General features: G+C 40.5%; 1 protein-coding gene and 1 long non-coding RNA gene across 3 annotated transcripts; one reads left to right on the forward strand and one right to left on the reverse strand.

Annotated features, from left to right (window-relative positions):
• Nucleotides 1–1,983: 1,983 nt before the first annotated feature.
• LOC117501212 lies at nt 1,984–4,031 on the forward strand. Its single transcript, XR_004557964.1, has 2 exons — nt 1,984–2,524; nt 3,762–4,031. It is a non-coding gene; the product is annotated as an uncharacterized LOC117501212 (long non-coding RNA).
• A 1,765-nt stretch (nt 4,032–5,796) lies between these two features.
• On the reverse strand, nt 5,797–10,832 carry rmnd1 (required for meiotic nuclear division 1 homolog). Of its 2 annotated transcripts, XM_034160067.1 has the most exons (14): nt 10,693–10,782; nt 10,450–10,452; nt 10,313–10,317; nt 9,757–10,201; nt 9,551–9,656; nt 9,386–9,461; nt 8,886–8,925; nt 8,687–8,787; nt 8,509–8,615; nt 7,817–7,881; nt 7,637–7,713; nt 6,725–6,845; nt 6,449–6,565; nt 5,797–6,362 (listed from the first exon to the last, which is right to left on the reverse strand). In XM_034160067.1, exons 1-14 carry the CDS (start codon nt 10,741–10,743, stop codon nt 6,330–6,332), a joined length of 1,347 nt encoding a protein of 448 aa, XP_034015958.1. In that variant the 5' UTR covers nt 10,744–10,782; the 3' UTR covers nt 5,797–6,329. The 2 variants fall into 2 exon arrangements, with proteins under 2 accessions (XP_034015958.1, XP_034015959.1); XM_034160068.1 differs by lacking the exons at nt 10,313–10,317; nt 10,450–10,452 and having other exon boundaries at nt 10,693–10,832.
• Between the last annotated feature and the right edge of the window lie 4,345 nt (nt 10,833–15,177).

A 15,177-nucleotide genomic window follows, 5' to 3' on the forward strand; every position in this document is an offset into this window, starting at 1 on the left:
GTGTGGAAATGAACGGCACATTTCACTGTTACAGTAGTTTTTGTCATGGAAAGAGGAGCAGAGGGATTCCGCGCATCGTGGTGGAGCCGCATGGCGCAAAGCAACGCCATGATGAAGCCTCATAGGACATGTTCTGGCATGTCCAGCTCATGCACAATTTCTCGGATAGTCACATGACTGAAAAGCCACCGAAAGCCGTCTGACAGCCATCTGAAAACCGTCCTGTGAGACCAACACAGAGGTGCTTTTGTCCCGCGCCATGAGCGGCATGGTGGCGCATCCCTCCGCTTCTCTTTCCATGAAAAAAACTCCTGTAACAGTGGAATGTGCTGAAAAAGTACTGATGTCCACGTCTTCTGCCATTTTTGTGGAAGTCAGACGACGTCCCGGATCAACAAAGCCTTCACGTTGGAAATAATCTGGTTGTTTCAGCGGGGTGTCAGTCTGTCGATCGGCGCTCGGAGTGCGCCGCGCTCTCAGACGCTGCGGGTGGTCTTTAAACCGGCTGGAGCACTCCTTAATCTGTGTAATACCCATAAAATTGTCCCTGAAAGCCATCTGAATTTTCCGAATGGTGTCCACCTGGAGGTCTCTCACAGTTTCTGGAAAAATTTGATGCAGCAAAGCTCCAAATCGTTCAGACGTTTATTCGCAATAAAAATCCGACGAGAGGGGTGGACCACTGCTCACACAAAGCCTGCTCACAGGCGAATGACGCAACCGACAGGCGTGAAAAAACTCACGCATGCGCACGAAGGTTCAAGCTTGGCTGATGCAATCACACGTGATTCAATCCATAAGGTTTTTGCAAAAAATAAAAAGGTTGGATACTTTTCTAACAGACCTCATATATATATATATATATATATATATATATATATATATATATAATCAACAAAAATATAAATGCAACACTTTTGGATTTGCTCCCATTTTGTATGAGATGAACTCAAAGATCTAAAACTTTTTCCACATACACAATATCACCATTTCCCTCAAATATTGTTCACAAACCAGTCGAAATCTGTGATAGTGAGCACTTCTCCTTTGCTGAGATAATCCATCCCACCTCACAGGTGTGCTATACCAAGATGCTGATTAGACACCATGAGTAGTGCACAGGTGTGCCTTAGACCGCCCACAATAAAAGGCTACTCTGAAAGGTGCAGTTTTGTTTTATGGGGGGGGATACCAGTCAGTATCTGGTGTGACCACCATTTGCCTCATGCAGTGCAACACATCTCCTTTGCATCATCTGTGAAGAGAACACCTCTCCAATGTGCCAAACGCCAGCGAATGTGAGCATTTGCCCACTCAAGTCGGTTACGACGACAAACTGGAGTCAGGTCGAGACCCCGATGAGGACGACGAGCATGCAGATGAGCTTCCCTGAGACGGTTTCTGACAGTTTGTGCAGAAATTCTTTGGTTATGCAAACCGATTGTTTCAGCAGCTGTCCGAGTGGCTGGTCTCAGACGATCTTGGAGGTGAACATGCTGGATGTGGAGGTCCTGGGCTGGTGTGGTTACACGTGGTTTGCGGTTGTGAGGCTGGTTGGATGTACTGCCAAATTCTCTGAAACGACTTTGGAGATGGCTTATGGTAGAGACATGAACATTCAATACACAAGCAACAGCTCTGGTTGACATTCCTGCTGTCAGCATGCCAATTGCACGCTCCCTCAAATCTTGCGACATCTGTGGCATTGTGCTGTGTGATAAAACTGCACCTTTCCGAGTGGCCTTTTATTGTGGGCAGTCTAAGGCACACCTGTGCACTAATCATGGTGTCTAATCAGCATCTTGGTATAGCACACCTGTGAGGTGGGATGGATTATCTCAGCAAAGGAGAAGTGCTCACTATCACAGATTTAGACTGGTTTGTGAACAATATTTGAGAGAAATGATGATATTGTGTATGTGGAAAAAGATTTAGATCTTTGAGTTCATCTCATACAAAATGGGAGCAAAACCAAAAGTGTTGCGTTTATATTTTTGTTGAGTGTATATATATATATCTCAATCAGCAGTTACAGCTGTTGAAAGTAGGTTTCTTTGTTTTTTTAAAATTGTGATCTAGACAAAATGCTGAGTATAAACATTTGACTCTTCTCAGGGGGTTTACAAAGGCGCCGTGTTCCCTCCACTGTGCAGCGATGTCATTCTATAAATGTAATCGTTTGCTTTGTTGACCAATTTTGCAATTTACAATCATATTTACGCTGTAGAGCGTTCTAATGTCTCTCTCTAACAGAAGAATGTAATGACTAAAACATTTTTGTTGCCTTTCTTAAAAGTGACAAAACTGCTTCAAATACTATATTCGGGTTTAGAAATAATCACTTATTTTAAAGAAGCATCACCAGTTATAATTAAAGATGCTGGCACTGCAGATACTCTAGTTTAAGTGTACGCACACTGTCAGCAACAGTAAAAAGGCTACGGATTTTGCTGTTGATAAACTGTTTTCTCAGAATCTGCTTTATTATTTCTATGGGATCTGTGCTGGTAAATATCTAGTTACAGTGAGGAAAATAAGTATTTGAACACCCTGCGGTTTTGCAAGTTCTCCTACTTAGAAATCATGGAGGAGTCTGAAATTTTCATCTTAGGTGCATGTCCACTGTGAGAGACATAATCTTAAAAAAAAAAAAAAAAAAAAAAAAAAAAAAATCCGGAAATCACAATGTATGATTTTTTTTTTTTTAATAATTTATTTGTATGTTACTGCTGCAAAGAAGTATTTGAACACCTAACAACCAGCAAGAATTCTGGCTCACACAGACCTGTTAATTTTTCTTTAAGAAGCCCTCTTATTCTGCACTCTTTACCTGTATTAATTGCACCTGTTTGAACTTGTTACCTGTATAAAAGACACCTGTCCACACAATCAATCAATCACACTCCAACCTGTCCACCATAGCCAAGACCATAGAGCTGTCTAAGGACACCAGGAACAAAACTGTAGACCTGCACAAGGCTGGGATGGACTACAGGACAACAGGCAAGCAGCTTTGGTAGAAGACAACAACTGTTATGATTATTTATTAGAAAGTGGAAGAAACACAAGATGACCGTCAATCTCCCTCAGTCTGGGATTCCATGCAAGATCTCACTTTGTGGGCTAGGGATAATTCTGAGAAAGCTCAGAACTACACAGGAGAACCTGGTCAATGACCTGAAGAGAGCTGGGACCACAGTCACAAAGATTCCATTAGTAACACATGATGCTGTCATGGTTTAAAATCCTGCAGGGCAGCAAGGTCCCCCTGTTCAAGCCAGCACATGTCCAGGCCCATTTGAAGTTCACCATAAGAAGCATTTCAAGGTCCTGGAGTGGCCTGGCCAGTCTCCAGACCTGAACTCAATAGAAAATCTTTGGAGGGAGCTGAAACTCCAAACCTGAAAGATCTAGAGAAGATCTGTATGGAGGAGTGGACCAAAATCCCTGCTGCAGTGTGTGAAAACCTGGTGAAAAACTACAGGAAACGTCTGACCTCTGTAATGGCAGACAAAGGCTACTGTACAAAATATTAACATTGATTTTCACAGGTGTTCAAATACTTATTTGCAGCAGTAACATACAAATAAATTATAAAAAAAAAAATCATACATTGTGATTTCTGAATTTTTTTTTTTAAGATTATGTCTCTCACAGTGGACATGCACCTAAGATGAAAATTTCAGACCCCTCCATGATTTCTAAGTGGGAGAACTTGCAAAATTGCAGGGTGTTCAAATACTTATTTTCCTCACTGTAAGTAATAGGCAGATCTGCAGTGTATTTTCTTTAACATAACTATTTTAATGCTTAGATGAGCAGGGCTAGCACATCACAGGGCCATTTCTAAAAAATATTCGTTATTTAGTTTTTCAGATTTCAGAGCCTTAATTGTGTGTATATAATACGAAGACTAATCATAATAATATACACCCAGAGCTTTCATTTTTAAGATGATGTGCCTATAACTGCTGAGATGCTACATAATTGTGGCTAAGACTGACTTGTGAATAACAGAAAAATGTGTTGGCTGTTTGTCCTCCATCAACTTCTTCTTTATATGTTGACGTTTGCTGACATTTTGTTATTTTCAAATAATATATTTACTAATGACAAAATGAAAATGTTATTGCGCTGTAAGTGTTAATATACAGTGCATCCCGGAAAGTGTTCACAGTGCTTCACTTTTTCAACATTTTATGTTACAGTCTTATTCCAAAATGGAATACATTCATTTTTTTTTTCCCTCAAAATTCTACTCTCAACACCCCATAATCACAACATGAAAAAAAGTGTTTTATTATTTTTTGAAAATTTCTTAAAAATAAAAAACTAAGAAATCACATAAGTATTCACACATGTTGCTCAATACTTTGTTGATGGACCTTTGGCTACAATTACAGCCTCAAGTCTTCTTGAATATGATGCCACAATCTTGTCGCACCTATCTTTGGGCAGTTTTGCCCATTCCTCTTTGCAGCAAACATTCCCACAACATGATGGTGCCACCATCATGTTTCACTGTAGGGATGGTGCCGGGTTTCCTCCAAACATGACACGTGGCATTCATGCCAATGAGTTCAATCTTTGTCTCATCACACCAGTGAATTTTGTTTCTCATCATCTGAGAATCCTTCAGGTGCCTTTTGGCAAACTCCAAGTTGACTGCCATGTGCCTTTTACTAAGAAGTGGCTTCCGTCTGGCCACTCTACCATAAAAGCCTGATTGGTGGATTCCTGGATTGAGGGATGCTTGTCCTTCTGTAAGGTTCTTCTCTCTCAACAGACAAATGCTGGCGCTCTGACAGAGTGACCATTGGGTTCTTGGCTGCCCCCTTGACTAAGTCCCTTCTCCACCAATCGCTCAGTTTAGACAGGTTGCCAGCTCTAGTGACTCTAAGAGTGCTGGTGGATCTGAACTTCTTCCATTTATGGTAAATGGTAAATGGACTGCATTTATATAGCACTTTTCCATCTGCATCAGACGCTCAAAGCGCTTTACAATCATGCCTCACATTCACCCCGATGTCAGGGTGCTGCCATACAAGGTGCTCACTACACACCGGGAGCAATAGGGGATTAAAGGCCTTGCCCAAGGGCCCTTAGTGATTTTCCAGTCAGGTGGGGATTTGAGCCCATCTTCTGGACTCAAGCCCAACACCTTAACCACTAGACCATCACCTCCCCTTTCTGTATCCTTCACCAGATTTGTGCCTAGAGAGAATCCTGTCTTAGTCTACAGACAATTCCTTTGACTTCATGCTTGGTTTGTGCTCTGACATGCACTGTCAACTGTGGGACCTTATATGTAGACATGTCCAATCAACTGAACCCCAGGTGGACTCCAATTAAGCTGTAGAAACATCTCAAGGATGATCATCGGAAACAGGAGACACCTGAGCTCAATTTTGGGCTTCATGGCAAAGGCTGTGAATACTTCTGTACATGTCATTTCTTAGTTTTTTATTGTTGTTATTTTTAATAAATTTGCAAAAATCTGAAAAACAAAACTTTTTTCCACATTGTCATTATGGGGTATTGTGAGTAGAATTTTGAAGAAAAAAGATGAATTTCATCTATTTTGGAATAAGGCTGTAACATAAAATGTTGAAAAAGTGAAGTGCTGTGAATACTTTCTTGATGCACTGTATTTACTAAATCAAAATATTATTTGAATAAAATGCTGTCAAGTTTAAGCGCTGGACTTGTGTGGTTACAACAAAATGTACTAAGTGTGGTATTCATTCTCTGTAAACTTTTAGAGGGCTTGACAAATACACATAACTGATAAATACATAATTATTAAATACTTTATTTCACATTCTATAAAACAGCGCTCACAGATGGAGTTCCGCATATATTTACAGATTTTTTTTTTCTGATTGCTTCAATGGCAAGAACAGTGTCACATGAGCTACCGAGAAAGTCTTTTCAAACCCTTTTTAAAGCGTTTTGTGGTATACTGAGAAGGTCTCAGGTAGTTCTACATTATACAAACTGACAAAAAAGACATTCTTAAATGACAGAAATACATGAAATACATTGCAGTGTGGCAGTTTAGCAATGTTTAGCAACAACAAAAAACTGTACAGTGTGAAATTCTAAATGACTTGTGTTGTCATATTCAGTAAAACAATATAGAAATGGTAGAAGTGAAATTTTATTCAGGTTTCTGCTTGGTGAAAAGCAAAAATTGCTAAAACATGAAGGTCTGTGTCATGATGTTTCCACAAACTGTAATATATAACCATGGTACCTTTGCACTGTGCTACACGCATCATTTGTCGCTTGTAAAGAAGTACTGGATTAACCAGTATTCATGGAGTTGGTTAGAAAATCATTCTTCCAAGCTCAAACATCACCTACAATAAAAACAAAGTAATACATTTAAGATTATTTCACAAAAAAAGCCAATATGTAATTTTGTGGGGGAAAAAAGGCATCTTACCTCAATAGTGATGAGAACGACTATCATCCACTCCAACCTTAAGCTGTGCTTTTCACTCAGATGGCTCCTCATCAGGTCCGTCAGCTGTGAGCAATGTTGCAGTTTCTCGTTCACAACCTGAAGCACAAAAGATGTTCCAAAGCGTTCCACAAATATTACAATGGGAATTAAAACTTGCCTAAGCAAAGCAGCTTTGGTGAGATTTCTCCAAGCAAACTAACAAGGTCTCACGTCACATCCATGGTGGTATTATTTGAGTAGAAGGGTTTTAATTACATTGACTCTGCGGTTGATGCTGAGAAACTGACAGGTCTTGTCGTAGAGTTTTTCCAAGTTTTCTCGGTCCCAGTAGAAATCAGGCGTGATGAGCAGGTCGGACCTGAGGTTTATACAGTGTCTGCCACACAAGCAGCCAAAGATTTCAGTCAGTTAAAGTCTTTACAGCAGCAACACTCATCAGCATGTTTACTGCTACAATAAACTGGCTTTCTAATCCAGACCCAACATTTCATTCATCAACATTTAAGTAACCATAGATTAGATAGAACTTTATTGATCCCTTGGGGAGACATCCTCAGGGAAATTTGAGGTTCCAGTAGCATTGTATAGCAGCACATAGGGTAAGAAGCACACAGAGTATCAAAAGTGAAAGTAAAGAAAAAGAAAAACAGTTTGCAAATATAAATATAAATACCAGACATACTGATACTGGTTTAATGGCCTTTGCAACCCAACAAATACCTAACAATAACTGTAAAAAATGTCATACTGAAGGTTGAAAAAAAAAAAACAGCAGTTCTATCAAGTGTTTGCAATGGAAAAAGTCATGAATTACTTAAAACTTTTCAAATGTAAACAAATGACAAAGAAGTGACTTAATGGGGGAATCACAAATATTAAAAATAAATCCCCTAGTTGCTCCTGGTGTGTATCGGGCGCCTCGCATGGCAAGAGCCTGACATCAGGATGAATGTGAGGCACTGATGTGTAAAGCGCTTTGAGCATCTGGTGCAGATGGAAAAGCCCGACATAAATGCAGTCCATTTATTAAAGTATAAAAACAAAGAAAAAATTAGATAATTGATATTGGAAACTTTCAGCTTGTAGTTAACATTTGAATCCAACAAACCTAAAAGAAAAAATGTTGTTCCCATCAATGACTTGCTGTTTTGAGATTAGGGAATTTACCTTAATGAAAAAAGTTCTCCTATCTTCTGCATAACCTCTGCTGAGGACAGCTTAATCTTTTTTCCAGATTTCAGAGTCTGAGAGGGAAATAAATAAATAAATAAATAAAAATCCAGACTGACAAGTGAGGAACCATTCACAGATAACGTTATGGTACCTTCTATCAAGTGTCTCCATTACCTCTGGTATTGTTTGAATTGACTCTACAAAGTTGTCTAATGACACCTCCCATATTGCAAGCTTCACTGCAAAAGAAAGATGTTAGATTTGGAGAGAAGCAGACTGTTAGTACAAAACAATAGTTACACAAGGGTCAGCTGAAGGATTTGTAAAAGGACTATGAATGAGCAATGCCAACTCACGCCACCTTAGCAAGCATTTAAACCTTAGTTTTCTCCAAGTACGACCTTATTTTGTGTTTTGTAGAAGAGGAAACTTTGTGGCATTAAGAATTGGTCAAAATTTTGAAAAAAATAGATACTTTAACTCCCAAAAATCTTTGGCAGCGTTACAATTGCTACATAAGGGGATAATGTTCCAGATTTATCAACAGTGCAAAAGTGGGCAGCTGATTTTAAGAGGGATAGAGAGCGTGCTGAACATGACTTAAGGTCTGACACCAAGGAAAACACTGTATTCTTCAGTGGTATTGGACTCTCACACATTTTCCCATTTATTCCCCAAAAAAAGAAAGAAAGAAAAAACACAGGAAGAAATATTACAGCATTGAAGACATATATGCTGTTGTCAAACCTTTGACATCAAGGGGATCCAAGTGCTACAGAACCAGTAAGTTGTTTGGACATAAGACTACTGAATTTTTCTGCCAATCCTCACATTAATTACATATAGGTTGAAATGTGGCTGCTCACCTGATAAACACAGTGCATTTGAAAATGCGAACTTCTCCAGAATAGCCTCTTGTTGATCGATTGCACTATTGAGAATAAAGTTGCCACGTTGAAGCTTTGAAACTTGCCTGAAGGGGGAAAAATAATTTGACAAAGATGCACAGGAAATTTGGAGATAAAACAGGTATGTATAACATACTCTTCAACGGTGTAGTTGATCTCCTCGTTTTCCCAGTTAACTAATGCTACTTCGTAGGGCTGAATCTCATGAGGTTCCAAAATTCTCAACACTTTCTTCATCTGTGGCGACACAGGTAAGAACATACCACAGAAGCAGACAATTACAACTTAAATGTGATAATACATATATAAATCCACAATTCCAAAAATGTGTTTACCATTTTCTCCTCAACATTCCAGAAAACCACTGAGCCTTCCCTGAAATGTCAGATCAATAAAGTCATTCTATGAAAGAAAAATTTATCCAGAGACTGCAACCAGTTAGCAGCATTGCATAAGGTTGCTCATTTTTACATAACTAAATAGAGAAAGAAAATCAGCAATGATGCACATATTCAATTAATGATTTAATCTCTTTATCAAGCACAAATATTCCGTAGTTGTCCAATATGAGAACTGTTGCTTTTTTTGTTCATGTTCATGTCTCAATTCCTTGACATCTAAAGAAAAGTAGCTTTAAAAGTGATGACCTGGATTAAAAATAATCTTTATAGTTCATGTTTGCAATTACTTATGGCCTCCCGACAATGGCTAGACTGTGTTTACGAATGGTTGTAATTCCAACATAGTTATGCAATTTTTTTTGTTAAACCTCTTTTACAATTTACGTGCAAGAAAATCTTTAACCAAATCCTTTTGTAGACAGACACTGTTCTACCTGAAGAAGAACACCAGCGCACTGTCATGTGGTTTTGCAGCCATGTCTGTGTGTATCACCAGTACATTTGAAGCATCTGAAATTAAAATCTAATTAACATGTAGCTGTTCCAATACATCACAATTTCCTTAAGAGGCATCAATGCAAAGACTTTTTCAGTTGTACCTCTAGGTAAGGCTACCTCATGAAAGCCGTGCCCGATCAAGTCATGCCAAAGTGTTGGCAAATGATACTGATCTGCTGTGGCAAAGGCAATACACTGCAACATATCCTACAGAGAAAAACAGGACTCAGTTAATCAGTAAAGAACAACATGACGGACAGTACCAAATCAAGACACTGAAAACGTTTGTGATGATTCGTTGATTCACCTGGTCTTTGTTTAGAAAGGGCTGATTAGCTCTGGAAGGTTGCTTTGTTCTTGGTCCTTTCGTAGGCCTTTTCCCAGGCACTGCCACTGGTTTCAGAGTAGATTTCAATACTGACTTCACAATGTTTGTTGAATACAGGCAATTTTGTCCAGTCTGACACTGAGGCAATATCCCAGATTCAGGTAAGAAAGTGGTCCTGAGACTTTTAAGTCCATTTAAAACAAGCAAAACAGATGGTTTTTGCTTCTGCTGCCAGGGAGGGTTTGAATAACAGGGCTTTGAAAAAATCCTTTGTGCAAATGAGGAGGTCTTCATTTTGGACTCATACTTCAGCTGTTGGAGAGGCTGAGAGGCTGCAGCAAAGACGCATAGTGGATTCCTCTTCAAAGGTCGAAGAGCCCCCAGTTTGGACCACAAAGTGCAGAGAAGCATGTTCCTTTGGACACTACAACACAACAAACACATTTCTATCAGCTCACCATCAGAAGCTGTACCAGGTGATAATGACATGCTGGGAATCAGATATCACAACTGCAGCTTCACAACAGAAATTAACCTGAACTTGAACAATGTAAAAATCAAATCGGATTGTCCCCTCTGGGTCAGGGGAGAAGTTAACAACTGCAAAATCTGAGTCTGGTCTGCTTGAGGTTTCTTCAAAAATAAACACCAGAAGGAGTTCTTCCTGACTACTGTCTTGCTCAGAGGGGTTGTTAAGGTTTATCATACAGTCTGACCCAATGGACTGACCTGGAATCTTATTATCTGAATAAATACATAAATAAACAGACACGAAGCACAACCTGCTCCAGGCAAAATATACATCCGACCGTAAGAAAACAGGTACAGATGATCACAAATAAACAGGGGAGCACACGTAAAAACACACGCTAACTAGCTGCTAGCCACCGCTCTCCCTACAGTTAGCAAACTTACCAGAAAATGGAAGTTGAAACGCAACTCAAAATGACTCCACAAGTCAATCATTACATTAAACGGTTTCGTTGTTTTTGTTTGTCATTTTAATGTTAAAATACAAACCACGTTACAACACGATCTCTACTTCCTGTTTAGCTTGACGTAATACAAGAGCTGTAATTTGCCCCAAGTGTTGACTGACAGGCTAACACAATTATACTGGAATACGTTTGTTTTTCTGTTTAATGCAGTTAATCCCCACTGCATAATTTTAAGTACATACCGGAGCAACTGAGTCAATTCCTGTGGAATATAACAAAGTATAATGCAACATACGTTTGTTAACCTTTGACTGTTTAGTTGTTTCTGAGTGACCTCAGTTTGATGACATGCTTTGGGTAGAAGATTGTTTCTAATGTACTAAAAATAATTGTGCTTATAAACCAAATTGGTGTTCCGAGTGCGCACCTAATTAATTTGCAGACTGTTAGATAGTGATAGTGTAGAGCTATACATGTAGACCAATACACATTGAACTTTGCATTATGTGTACCATGTAGCTATACTATTGGTGTCTGCTCGGTTGGTTGGGTGGGAAGGCTGGATGCCCCCGGGCGGGCTCGGGAGAGAGTCGTCGCGGGTGGGGGATCCTGAGAAAGCAGTGTTTGCCAGAGGCAAGCCGTGCATGCCAGGTTGGACCCCACCGCAGCAGCAGCAGCATCGCGGGGCTGGCAGGCTCGGGGGGCCACTATGGCACGGGAAGGCTCCGTCGGATGACACCTGGGAGAGACAGGGCATCTCGGTCTTGCCACTGAGCTTTGGCAGTCACAGACGCCGCCCCACTCAAACCGCGTCCATCTGGGTGCCACGTGCGACAGGGGGGCCTGCCAGGCAGGGATGAACCACCCACTGAAACTGTTACCTACCTTTCCGGGGCAGGTAACAGTTGCCATTTGGTCATCTGGGAGTCTACCCGAGAAAAAAACAGCACCAAGGCGCAACCGAGCAGACACCATCAGGCGTTTGTTTATCCCGAGCTGATTTTTTCCTACCCATGAGCCCACGTGCGCAATTGGAATGCCAATCTCGCTTATTAGAGAGTGTAAATTAAGCATACTGTCGATTATGCTAAATTATTTATGCCGTGTGTGTGTCATAGTGTGACTGGATGTATCTTCAAGGCCACAGTGGGGTTTGAACACCAAATCAACCATACTAAGTAAGTAATGCAAGTCAGCCAAAGGGAAACATCAACATTATCTCTTGGACTGGATGGTGGATATGGAGATGACCGAACATGTCCAGTTGTGGTGTAATTTTTTTTTACCAAAGACAAGCGATGTGCTGACAACAAACATATTATGACGCTAGAAGATGATTGTGTTGTGTATTGCTGATAACGTTTAACAGATGTTTAGAAGGATATCAGTATATACTCTTTTTGCAGAGACTAGTTAATAGCATTTAGAAAAACACACCTGATATACTCAAATGTTGTATACAGAAACATATGTTGTGTGTATTCTGTTTTTTTTTTAAGCCATGAGACAAGAAGTTGAAATTAAGGGTGAAAATTTCAGAAAATAACTTAATTTTTTAAAAAGGAAAATTGAATTAAATTAAACATGCAAGTGGAAAATTATCACAATTTGTTTTTTTTTCTCTAAAGACTGGACCAAAGAAAGTTTGGACAGAGGGCCGAAGCAGGAAGAAAAAAAAATAAAAGAAGACTTGCACCTGCAAGTCCTGGATGGTGAATTTCCATGACTCAGAGTTGAACACACAAGACCTGAGTACTTTCCAGAAAAGTGATCTCACCAAACCTGGATACCCCACCCACCCAAAAAAACCGATATCATCCACATGTTTTTATTGATGTAAGATTTGCTATATTTATAAAAGACCAACCACTGGGGTGGAGAAATTGCCCACTTCACAGTATTTAAGGTGACCGCAAGCCAGTGGTAAACTGAAGCTTTGCTGGCAAAATAAAAACTGTTGCTTTGACAACAGCTTTGTAGATGAGGATTTTCATCTCATGTTGAAGGTCTTTGTTGGTGAAAACATGGATGCTAGCCCAGCTGAAAGCAGTTCCCACACACTTGAGTTGGATCTCGTCATCAATGTTGTCGTTTGATGACAAATGGCTGCCCAGGTATAGAGAGCGGCTCACATTTTCCAGGACCTGTCCATGCAGTTTCACAGCAGGATGCCTTGGATTGACCATGTTGGATGGAAGCTTCTTCAGGTTGATGTGAAGACCAAGCGTGGTGTCAGCTTCATCAAAGGTTTTCAAGGATTCTCTGAAGACCTTCTTCCATAGAGGATGACACGCGGCTATCACCAGCGTACTGGAAGTACAGGAGCAAAGTGATGATGATTTTCTTCTTGGCTCTCAGTCAGCTCAAGCTGAAGACTTTTCTCTTGTGGCCAGCCTTTTGGCTGCCTCTCTCCCCTCCCCTTTCTCTCCTCTTGTGTGTTGTTCATCTGTTTTCCCGCCAGGTGGTGCAGTGCAGAGCCGAGGAACACCTGCCGCTCATCAGCTACTCACACCTGCCGCTCTTCTGTGGCTCATTAGGAGTGGGTTACTTAAACCCCGGCTTTGAGCTCAGTCACTGCTGGATTCTTCCTTTCCATGACACCAGAATCTACTGCTGAATGCATGACCTTGTCTATGCTGCCATTATCAAGTACTCTGACATCTGAGCTTTCCGCCGCTCGCTTCAAGGTAACCTGGCCAACTCTAATTTCCGTATTAGAGCTCATTGATGATTTTGGTGTTTCCAGATGCTCTCCTGCGCAGCTCCCATGTCGCATATGCTCCTGGCTCCCACGCCACCATCAAGCTCTACGTCACTTTGGAACTCTCCGGCTCTCGGCTACAGAGCGCGAAGCTCAGCCACGCTTCAGTTAAGTTTCTCAATGTCTGTGAGATCCAGTTCTCCCACTGCTCCTGTTTGTGATCACACATGATTACGAACTGTCTCCAAGAACTGTATGAACTCTGATAGTGAACCACTGAGAGCTTCCAAACCGTTTCTAAAGTCAGTCCTGCTTAATTGGAACTGTGTCACAAGACGCACAGCACCTGACCTCTGAAGATATTCATGAACTGTAAACAATTCCTGAACAGCAAACCTTATTTTCTAGACAGTGAACCTTATTTCCAGAATTGTGAACATTCCTATTTTAAGCCTTCTGTGAAGTGCAATCACTCACCTTCTCCCTCCTCCGTTCTCCTTGTTAGTGTTCTCGGCTCTGTGCGTCCCACCTGGCCCTGGCTCCAGTTCCATACATTCCAGGATTTCAGTTCTCTTTCAAGACTGGCTCGGGAACCTGCAGCTCCCTAATTTCCACGAGCGGGCTGACTCTCCACTCTGCAGGCAACCCCAGTGCAGCATTATTATTTTCTTATTTATTGTAAATAAATATCTTTTTGTTCACAACCAGTTCTGTTCCTTGCTCCCAGCATTTGAGTTCATCGTATGTCCCGGTCCGGTCCTGTCCGGACCTCTAACCATAACAATTTTCTATCCATTCTGTAAAGGTGTCAGTTAATGGTGATCAGGTGGAGGATTGTTGCCACGAAAATGATGAAGCATGTAGGGGCGATGACGCAACTCTGCTTTATTCCTGATTCAATGAAGGCTTCAATTTTTGTGCCATTTACCAGATCTTGGACAGACATGTCATTGTGGAGAAGCCTCAGGAACTTCTGCCTAGATATCTTTGTAACTATAGATCAGGTGGCTTAGTGGGATAGTACTACTCCCCCATCTAGGAGATGCAGGTTCGATTCTCACTCAAGACAGCTGGTCTACCAGGATTTCAGTGCACCTGTCACCGGTATAGATGGAATTTGTGCTGAGAGGGAGGAGGAAAGACAATGGACAACAAGGAAGAAAGGAAATTAAAGGGATGCCATCACTGGTGATTGAATACATCTGATCATCTCTGAGGGTATTAGTCTTTTACATTCCTTTTTCGCATAAAAGTGAAATTTCTAACCACCCCACTGGTCCAAAATTTAAACCACTTCAAAATTTAATTTACACTTTGTCAACACAGTCTAAGCTCCTGTTACAGATAAGCATTTTTGTGACCCTTAAGCACTGAACCTTTACAAAAAAAAAAAAACTTCTTAAACACATATTTTACAAAGCTACAGAATATTTCAAGCACGTATACATGTAAAATTAAGCCAGAATGTAGTTTCAGGTTAGTTGCCTCAGTTAACACTGCTGAGAGGTTAAATCTAGGGCCAAAAACATGTTATAACTTTAATGTTCTTGCTCACTAACACCCAAATAGTCTTCCCCCTTTTTTGTTTATTATTATTATTATTATTACTTAATTTATTTATTTCCAAGTTTCATGCATGTATGTGGTTATAAATTATTATTATTTTATTTATTTATTTTTTTGGAGCGATCCACCTGTCAAACAGCTGCAGCGCCCTCTCTGGTCGAACCTGGTATAACCTGTGTTTGGTGTTGCCGGGAG

Source organism: Thalassophryne amazonica, chromosome 19 (assembly GCF_902500255.1).
Source record: "Thalassophryne amazonica chromosome 19, fThaAma1.1, whole genome shotgun sequence".
NCBI classification, from domain to species: Eukaryota; Metazoa; Chordata; class Actinopteri; order Batrachoidiformes; family Batrachoididae; genus Thalassophryne; species Thalassophryne amazonica.